Genomic DNA, 10,327 nt, shown 5'->3' with positions numbered 1-10,327 from the left:
TATTTTTAGCACTGATCACAGTATTAGTGTCACTGGTTCCCACAAAGTGTCAAAAGTGCCACTAATGCCGTGTACACAGAAAAAGCCCGACAGAATCTTTTCATCGAATATTCCAATCGTGTGTGCCTCTGACTTTTTTTTTTTTTTTTTATTCTGACGGACCTAGAAATAGAACATGTTCTAAATATTTCCGGCGGAACAAATTCCTATCGGGAAAAACGTTCGTCTGCATGCTGTTCCGACGGACCAAAAACGGCGCATGCTCTGAAGCAAGTGCGAGATGCAGCTTTTGGCTACTGACTATTGAACTTCCTTTTTCTAGTCCTGGCATACATGCTGTACGTCACCGCGTTCTAGACGGTCGGACTTTGGTGTGATCGTGTGTAGGCAAGACAGTTTCAGTGGAACTCCGTCGGAAAAACCTTCAGAGTTTATTCCGATGGGAAAACCGGTCGTGTGTACACGACATTAGTGTCAGATTTGTCCACTGCAATATCGCAGTCCCGATATGAGTCACTGGTTGCTGCCATTAGTAGTAAAAAAAAAAAAAAAAGTATGTCCCAAGATTTCATTTTAAAAATCTGGTCACATTAGTCAGGGAGCGTGTCCTATGCCTACATGCGTTTGCTAGTAGGTGTCCCTCATTTATATCTCAACATGCTGAGAGGTATTGGTTCTTAGTACTACGTCAAGGCAAGCTAGTACTCCATAATTATAATTGTTAACTCTCAGATATACACCGCTACCTTCAATAGAGAGCAATACAACGAAGGAGAAGTTAGTACATTCGTGTGTCACCCCAGTAAACAACACCCAACCCTTTTGTCCTCACTGATCACATGCAAACAATCCGGTCATGTGACGCGTTAAGATATAACACACCCCCTTTTCAGGTTACAGGATTTGCGGAAATGACACCACGATCCAAGCCTCGGTTCGGCGCACAGCTGGTGGAACGCAAACCCGGAAGTCGTAGTCTCCATGCGAACAGGTAAGATGGTTAGTTGCTCGCCTTTGGCTTTTTGTGCTGCTTGTTGTTATGTCCTCCATGGCTCATAGTTGTACTTAGCGTTACATACACGTATTCTCAGACTTCCTGCAAGGACAAGAGAGAACACCTGTTCTGCCATGCAGTGTCACTACTACCCTATATTATTCTATTTTGAAGCTTTGCTGATGAGCTGGTATCTAAAAGCTGCTCTTGTCATTGTTTTAGAATCCTTTGTGCAGGGAACTTTGAGAAGGAGCTGGTAAGCAGGGATGAGCTTGGGTGTGTTGGATCCAAACCCATGTGAGCGAGCCTGATAGAAGGGTGTCACCTGTACGGGCCAAGTATTTGTGGCCGGGGGGCATTTCCTGCCGTGCAGCTGCATATATACACGCTCCTTGTATGCATGTGGTTCAAGGGAAGAGAATGCCGCAGATGATTGGCCCGTACAGGTCTTACGTGGATTCACCTCTATTGGTAAGTCTCGTTGATATGGATGGCGTTGTGAAAGCTATTCAAATCATTGTATGATTACGTAAAAAAGATGGCAAAAATCGCAAAACTCACATTTAAGGCCTCATTTACTTGGAGCAATTGTATCTGTATCCCATGCAGGGCCAGACATCTCAATCTGCAGAAACTCATTTCAGGGAGGTGGCGATTAGCGCCCGCAAAGCCCCCCCCCTTCCCGCAGCAAAATATTATTTAAATCGCTTTTTCAATATTTTTTCGCAGTGCTTCTAGGGAAGGGGGTGGGGGTGGGGGGTATGTGGACGGTGCCAGTAGTTTTATTTTTTTATGTTTAATATGTGATTTTTTTTTTTTTTAACAATTTTATTTTGTTTTTACTTCACAATGCTTTTTTTGGGGTGGGGGAGTGGTGGTAGGGCAGGGCAGAGTGGTGTCAGTAGTTTTTTTAATTTTATTTTTTTTTACACTTTTTCATTTTTTTACAATTTTTTTGGGGGGGCTTTGATGAGATATCAGGGGTCTAAACAGAACCCTGACATCTCCCCCTTGAGACAGACAAAGGGACTGAGGACATACATTCCCCAGTCCCTTTCTCTGCACTAAAGATGAATAAACAGGAGACAGCGGCTGCTGTCCATTCATAAACTGAGCAGAGTAAACATAATTTACTCTGTTCATTTATCACAGGACACAGGAGTGATCTCGCTGGTGGGAGACAGGGTGGGGGGGCAGTGAAGTACATGGAGGGGGCTCAGGAGGAGCACACAGAGCAGCTGAGGGTGATCAGTGTGGCTGGGGGGACAGCTGTGATCACTGATCTCCCTGTATAGCTTTTTAACTGACAGCCTGGGAGGGAGAGATAGAGAAGTGGCTGTCAGCTAAAAATCGATACAAAGGAGATCAGTGATCACAGCTGTTCCCCGCCACACCAATCATTCCCGGGAGATCAGGGGGCGCTTGCAGGTGTGTGGGAACAGCTGCAGAAATGCGGGAGACTTGAGATGTCTGCAGGGCCAGCACGGGCAAGGAACACCTGTGCATCCAGATGCTGGTAAAACATGGCCCGGCATAGATGTAATTGCCCTGTGTGAACAAGGCCTAAACAGGTCTAAAAACAGACATGAGAGGAGAATTCTGTCCAGGTGAGCCTGCCATCTCAGTGAATAATGTCTCACTGATGGATGAGATATAATATTTGGATTATTATAATGCAAGGTCACATAGTAGCCGTACAAGCTGTTAAAGTATATTTTTTTGGGAGGCTTTTAATTGCTGTCAGTTTATATTTTTTGCTGTCTGTGTACCTATTGGGAGCTTTCCCTTCACTTCCTTGTCTACTGCCACAACAGGAAATGACAGACAAAACCTCTAGACAGAACCTCTAGCAATCTCAGGGGGACCCTGGTTGAAAAAAAAAAAAAAGACTGGTTGAGGGGCTAATATGCCAACCAACTTTGTGTTTCCTTGGTGAAACCTTGACCACAAAAATCTTCAGTGAGCAGTAAAAATTTTGCCATTTGAAAGTTGACAAGAGGTATGTCCTAATCTTGACTGGGGCTGAAGTTGGGGATCTATTTACAGATTGGCTCTAAAATCCAAGAGGACTCCATGAGGACAAGGATTTATTTGAATAATTACACATATATTTGTACAGTAAATATCACATGACACTTATTCTCGGTGCTCTGTTACATTATACATTTTTTATATATGTGTGTGTGTGTATATGTGTATGTATGTATATATATATATATATATATATATATATATATATATAAATATATATATATATATATATATATAAAGCTTAGGCCAGTTTTACATTAAATTATTGACTTGTTTTTTTCTAAATACTTTGTTGTAATTATAAAGTTTTAGATCCATGAATCTTTAGCATGGAAAGAGAGGGAACCAGCAGTCGCTGGGACTGGTGCAGTCCTGAAACGCGTAGACGTCTGGAAGACCTGTTCTTTGATGAGCGCAGTTGCATCAAATCTAACTCAGAAGAAAGCAGAGAGTTTTGGGTGTTTTTTGAACGCTATCATCGATTTCAAAGTGTTCAGAAACAAAACACAAGAAGGAGTGAAGTGGGAGAGGAAGAAGGGCAGAAGAAGAAACTTACTGACCTTCCAAAGGAATATGATCCAAGATATCGCATTAACATGTCTATTATTTTGAGCCGAGAGGCTGAGAAAGCTCTTCATGGTCATCAGAAGAAAGGTCATAAATCCAGAGACTGTGAAGTAATACCCAAAGACAAACTGGCTGAATTCAAAAAAGCCATCCTTCACTATTTGGACTTTAACCAGAGACAGAGTTTTGGCAAGTTGACTAAGCTTCGGAAAGAGAGGTCAAGCTTGCCTATCTTTCAGTACAAAGATAAAATTGTGCAGATGTTGAGGGACCACCAGGTTGTGGTGGTGGCGGGGGACACTGGATGTGGAAAGTCCACCCAGGTTCCTCAATACCTACTTGCAGCTGGGTTTGGACACATTGCATGTACTCAACCTCGTAGGATTGCCTGTATTTCATTAGCAAAGCGAGTTGGATTTGAGAGCCTTAACCAATATGGATCAAAGGTGAGATTCCATTTTTAGGAACCCGATAATGTATCTAATGCAGAATGTTATTTTTTGGAAATTTGTTGAAGCTGAATTTCACGCAAACAGTTAATACCTAGATAAGAAACTAGTTTACTTGCCAAATTTTTATTCTGTTCATTCATTCTTGGCATTTACACAGATCTGCCACACATCACAGTTCTGTTTGGTGGGGCAAAGTTTTTCTTTCCTGTAGTTAAAGTGGGTCTTAACCCACACTAATAACTCCATATAATCCTATTTGTTTCCTAATGATATGTGCTCCTGTCTCTGTATTTTATTGAAAAAAAAATGCAGTTTTATACCTCCTTTGAGAGTGCCACTTGGCGTTGAGGTGACTGGCCAGCTCTCTCCTCTCCCCCACTGACAGCTGCAGCGGGTGGATCCGAGGAGAAAGCTGGCCGGTCACGTTAACTCTGAGCGGTGGTCCGAAAACAAGTATAAATTGCATTTCGTTTATAAAACGCAGTCAGGGAGGGGAGGGGGAAGGAGGACAGAGGGAGACACAGGAGAGCTGCAGATAGCTGTGGATGATGGAGGCACGTAATCTGACCATGGTGTCTGGGCTCAGTAGCCATGACAAACAGTGGTCAATTTCCAGGGGGAGGGCAGAATCGGCCAAGTATTTCAGGTGATACAGGGGGCCAAATCACACGGCACATGGACTTTTTTTTTTTGTTGCCCCCCCAAAAAAAGTTGTCCATTTATAAGATATTTCTAGCACATAGCATTTATATAGCAGAAATTACGCCCAAAAATATATTGTGCTACTCTTCCTGAGTATAGCGATACAACGTGTGTGAGACTTTTACACAGCCTGGCCCAACATGCAGGGAGCACCATCAGGTGTTCTAGGGACATAAATTTCAAATCTAATTTGACTACCTATTACACTTTTGTGAGAACTGATGTGGCACGGTTGATCACTGATGTGGCATGGATGAGCTAGGGGTGGAGCATTAATGAGGATGGATGAGCCAGGGATGGCGCATGAATGAGAATGGATGAGCCAGGGATGGCGCATGAATGAGGATGGATGAGCCAGGGATGGCGCATGAATGAGGATGGATGGAGCATGTATGAGGATGGATGAGCCACGGAGGGAGCATGGATGAGCATGAATGTGGATGGATGAGCCAGGAATGGAGCATGAGCCAGGGATGGATGAGCCAGGGATGGGCACAGATCAGCGCTGTGGACACTTCAGATCCAGCCCACAGCACCAGCTCCCTCCTCTCCTCACACGCTGTACCGATAAGCGTGAGGGGCAGAAAGGAGCCGAACCGGCATGCTCTAGTTTTTAGCAATTGATCATGCCATCATTGGATGGCGTGATCACATAGTAAACATCGGCCCTTTACCCAGGATGTTATAGTACGCCCTCCCAGAGTTATCTGCTCACATAGTTTGTAATAAAAACATCTTTGCCATTCCGAAGCTTCCCTCCATCACTTATGCATATTATTTTTTATATATATATATATATATATATACACTTTGATTCTTTACTTGCCAAATATGCTGCAGAAATCTCCCTCCACTAAGTTTGGCTGCAGCCATTTTAACTGTGGACAGCTGAAGCTGCTGCCTGTTCACTTCCTGGATTTACACAGGCACACCTCCATCTCTGCAGCTCTCATTAGCCCTCTTATGACTCAGCCCCCCCTCCCTTCCTGGCAAGAGTGGAAGAGAGAGATCTGTGCATGATGTCTGATGCCTAGGCTTTTTACCAGACAAGAAACATTGAAGTGGGCTGTATAAGGGATTTACTGGCAGAAAAAGAAATTTCCCTAATCGTCTTTCAGGACAGCCACTATGAGAGATAGACTCCTCCTCTTCCTCTGGAAACACTGCGCCAGCCCATAAATTCTTACTTCCCCTGCCGGACCTCAGTTATTAGTGTTTCCTCCGGCGGGGAGACACTGTGCAAGGAACCAGGCCGATCAGCTGGGGAGGCTGTGGCCGTTTTGTCGTTAAAAGAACCCGGTTGAAAGAAGCAGGGGCTTCGTTTGGAGAAAGCTGGGTTCAAACCGTTCGAAACCAACGTCCGCGTGTCGGACGGGTCGAACGGTTTACTTACCTCACCAGGTACTGCCACCCCTTCCGAGTCGAGCGCGGCTTCAGGTCGTGGGGGACTCCTATCGCGTCTACAGGGACGCAGCTGGCAAGCCGTTCGGATGATTTCCCTGTACATGGGTACAGTCCGCCCCTTTTTTTCTTTGAACCAAGCGGGCCGAACGACGGGCGACCTCGTATCCGGCGGAAACGAAGGCTTGACCTCGAAAAAAGATCGACTTCCGGTTCCGGGTCGTGGAGCTGATACGAGGGCCGGGCACAAGCTGGAGATGAGTTCAGAACGTGCACAGGCAACGTGGAACTCTGTAGTAAGCAGCCACCTGCAGTCATGTCGGAAGCTGAGGCTCAAACGACAGACTCTATCTCCAGCATTCCTAAGGTAAGAGCGCCCTGGGGAGGGGTACTCTCGATCTAGGATCCCCCCCACCCCAATGTATGGTTCTATCATGGGTGGGGGGGCAGATCCCCTGGGTGGCCAGGGGGGAGGGGAGGCTCAGATCCCTTCGTTTTAAAAAAGGGTCTAGTGCACTCCCAGGGTTGTATCCCGAGCTTTTGATTGACTTTGTCTTTTCTGTTTTTTTCTTTTTTCCTTTTTTTTTAGAAAGCTACGGAAAAAGCTAGGTCTACGCATAGCTCTAAAAAGAAGTGTGCCTCCTGTAGGGACATTTTAGGGGAATCTTGGACCAAAGTGTTGTGCAAAGGCTGTATTGACTCCCTCGTTAGGGAAAGGGAATCTGAACAGGAGTCAGGACTAGCAGCTTCAGTCAAGGAGCTCTCGTCCACCTTCTCTTCTTTTAGGTCCCTTTTTGAAAAATTTCAGCTTCCCACGGGTCCATCTCCCCAGGATACAACCCCACCTCTAGCACAGAGTTCTGCGCCAGTCCAACCTGCTAGTACAGGGGGGACAGGTAGGGAACTTCCAGACAGTTCCTCTTCCGATTCCCAGGAGGGTTCCGAGGGGGAGGACCAGGACGGGTCCAGGAAAGCCTCCAGATATAAGTTATCCCTTGATGAGGTAGAGGACCTCTTAAAGGCAATTTATGCAACCCTCGGTATCCAGACGGATAAAAAGCCCCTAACCCTGCATGACCAAATGTATTCAGGTTTAGGGGAGCCAAAAAGAAGGGTGTTTCCAGTACACGAAGTTTTAATGGAAACAGTTAGAAAAGAGTGGCAGGATCCGGAGAGAAAACCCTTTTTATCTAGATCCCTCAAAAGAAGGTTCCCATTTTCAGAGGACCCGGCATGCCTTTGGAATAAAAGTCCCAAATTGGATGCCGCGTTCTCCCAGGTCTCCAGACACACAGATTTGGCGTTTGAAGACATGGGGGCCTTGGCAGATGTCATGGACAAAAGGATTGACTCCCTGCTTAAAAAGACGTGGGACTCGGCTATCGGCAATTTAAAGCCTGAAATGGCAGTTACAGTTGTGGCTCGCAATTTAGAGCACTGGCTCTCACAGATCCAACAACATATTGAGGCAGGCACAGATAAGGAAACCATTCTGTCATCCTTCCCTACTATGCTGCGAGGGATCACTTACATAGCTGATGCCTCTGCTGAGTCCATCCGCATGTCGGGCAGAACGGCGGCTCTAGCCAATTCGGCCAGAAGGGCCCTCTGGTTAAAAACATGGCCAGGGGATAATGCCTCCAAGATAAAGCTATGTGGGATACCCCTGACGGGGGACCTCCTGTTTGGCCCAGGGCTAGAGACGGTTCTAGACCGGACAGCGGACAGGAAAAAGTCCTTTCCTCTCAAACGGAAAACCCCCGTACCAACAAAAAAGGGGTTTCGCCCGCAGGGGCGTAAGAAACCTCTAAACCAGAGGGTAAAAAGAAAACCTGGCCCCAAAAAGGCAGGGGCAGAGGAGGGGCGATTTTTCGCCCTACTATCCAGCCCCGTAAAACCCAGTGACTTTCCAGCTACAGTGGGAGGAAGACTGGGGGCCTTTCTTCCACAGTGGGAGACAATATCCCCCAATCAATTTATTTTAGGGGTAATAAGAAGAGGGTACCTCTTGGAATTCCTATGACCACCCCCTCAAAGGCTCCTTGTCACGCATCTACCCAGGTGCATGGTAAAGGCCGAGGCCTTGCTAGAAGCTCTGAGGGAATTGGAGAATCAGGATGTTATTCTCAGGGTCCCAAAAGCAGAAGAGGGAAGGGGGTTTTATTCTCACATCTTCATAGTGAAAAAACCCTCAGGGAAGTTCAGGTTGATTCTGAACTTAAAGCCCCTGAACGCTTCAGTGACATACAAAAGATTCCGCATGGAATCGATCTTTTCAGTAAAAGCGCTTCTCCCCCACAACTGCTTCATGGTATCTCTGGACTTAAGGGACGCGTATTTACACATCCCTATAGCGGAGGCCTCGCAGAAGTTTCTACGCCTTGCCATAGATCTGGGCGGAGAAATAGTACACTTTCAGTTTCAGACCCTGCCATTCGGGCTATCCTCTGCACCCCGCATTTTTACCAAAGTCCTGGCAGAAGCCATGGCCTTTCTTCGGCTCCAGGGGGTATGTATAATTGCCTACCTGGACGACCTGCTTCTGTTTGCAGCATCCCCAACACAGTTGGTCAAGGACCTGGATCTAACCAAAAGGGTCCTTACAGACCTGGGGTGGCTTCTGAACTTGGAAAAGTCCAGCCTGATCCCCTCACAACAGATCTCCTATCTAGGTTTCCTGTTGGACTCAACACTGTTGAGAGTTTTTCTGCCAAGAGAAAAGGTACGAAAACTGGACAGTGCGGTGGCCTCTCTTCAGAGCAACCAGCTGGTTTCCATAAGGGTTCTGATGTCAGTACTGGGTCTTCTTACATCCACCCTTCCAGCAGTGCAGTGGGCAGGGTTACACTTTCGTCCCCTACAGACCTTCATCCTAGGGGTGTGGGACCACAGTCAGGAGGCCCTAGACACCCTAGTACATATTCCCCACCAGGTAAAGAGATCCCTCTGGTGGTGGAGGAAAGTGACAAATCTGTCGCAAGGTCGTCTGTGGCTCATCCCGGTTTCTCGGGTAGTAACCACAGATGCAAGTGGAAAAGGTTGGGGGACACATTTGGGTTCCCTTCTAGCCCAGGGCAATTGGGAGGACGGCAAGTTGACTCGATCGTCCAATTGGAAAGAACTAAGGGCAGTGGGACTAGCCCTCAGATTCTTCAAAGAAGAGCTCCGGGGTCACCACATTCAGGTGCGGTCGGACAACTCTTCCGTAGTGGCCTATGTGAACAAACAGGGTGGCACCAGAAGCGGAGCCCTGTTGTCTTTAGCGACAGAGATTCTGTCCTGGGCCGAAACCTACACCCTTTCGCTCTCAGCCGTTTTCCTGAGGGGAGAGGAAAACGTAGTAGCAGATTTTCTCAGCCGAAAGAGGCTGAGGGAGGGCGATTGGGTTCTCAACCAGGAGGTCTTCAATCTCATAGTAAAGAGATGGGGGTCTCCAGAGGTGGACCTGTTCGCGTCCAAAAACAATGCAAAAACCCACTGTTTTTTCTCCCTAAAAAGGGGAGAGGGAGCTCTAGGGGTGGACGCTTTGAGCCAGAATTGGCATTTCAGAACTTGCTATGCCTTCCCACCTCCAGTGTTGTTGCCAGCAGTTCTGAGAAAGTTTCAGATGGAAAGCACATCTCTGATTCTGGTGGCTCCACATTGGCCAAAGAGAGCATGGTTCTCAGTGCTAAAGCAGTTGGCGGTAGAACCTCCCCTGCTCTTGCCCCCTCGGGAGGATCTCCTCTCTCAGGGGCCAGTCCTATGCCCACAGGTACGTCAGTGGAAGTTAGCGGCCTGGCTACTGAGGAGGGTTTATTAAAATCTAAAGGATTCTCAGAGAGACTAGTTTCTACCCTCCTGGACAGTAGGAAGAAGGAAACTCGCCAGATCTATGAAAGGGTCTGGTTACGTTTCAACAAGTGGTGCGCAGAGAGCTTTTTCCCAGTACGAAGCTCCTCCGCAGTGTTGGAATTTTTACAATGCGGGGCAGATAAGGGCTTATCCATTAGTACCCTTAGGGGTCAAGTATCAGCCCTCAGTGTTTATTTGGAGGATCATTTGGCTGCCAACCCATGGGTAGTCAGGTTCTTTAGGTCCCTGTCCAGACAGAGACCGGTCCAGGGTCTGTCCTTTCCCAGATGGGATTTATCTTTAGTTTTGCAGAGCTTTGCAGAACTGGACCCCCCTTTTGAGCCTT

General features: G+C 46.9%; 1 protein-coding gene across 1 annotated transcript in view; it reads left to right on the top strand.

Annotated features, from left to right (window-relative positions):
* The first annotated feature begins 900 nt into the window (after nucleotides 1–900).
* DHX34 (DExH-box helicase 34) overlaps nucleotides 901–10,327 on the top strand; it is a 78,501-nt gene continuing 69,074 nt past the window's right edge. The window contains exons 1-2 of the mRNA XM_077456315.1: nucleotides 901–991; nucleotides 3,332–4,038. Coding sequence (XP_077312441.1) covers nucleotides 3,355–4,038 — 684 coding nt within the window. The 5' untranslated portion in view covers nucleotides 901–991; nucleotides 3,332–3,354. The remainder of the gene's footprint in view (nucleotides 992–3,331; nucleotides 4,039–10,327) is intronic.

The sequence above is a fragment of the Lithobates pipiens genome, unplaced genomic scaffold (genome assembly GCF_037356315.1).
Source record: "Lithobates pipiens isolate NorthernLeopardFrog02 unplaced genomic scaffold, aLitPip1_a1.2 Scaffold_1, whole genome shotgun sequence".
NCBI lineage: Eukaryota > Metazoa > Chordata > Amphibia > Anura > Ranidae > Lithobates > Lithobates pipiens.
The sequence above is the reverse complement of the archived record's forward strand: the minus strand, read 5'-3'. Positions and strand labels throughout refer to the sequence as shown.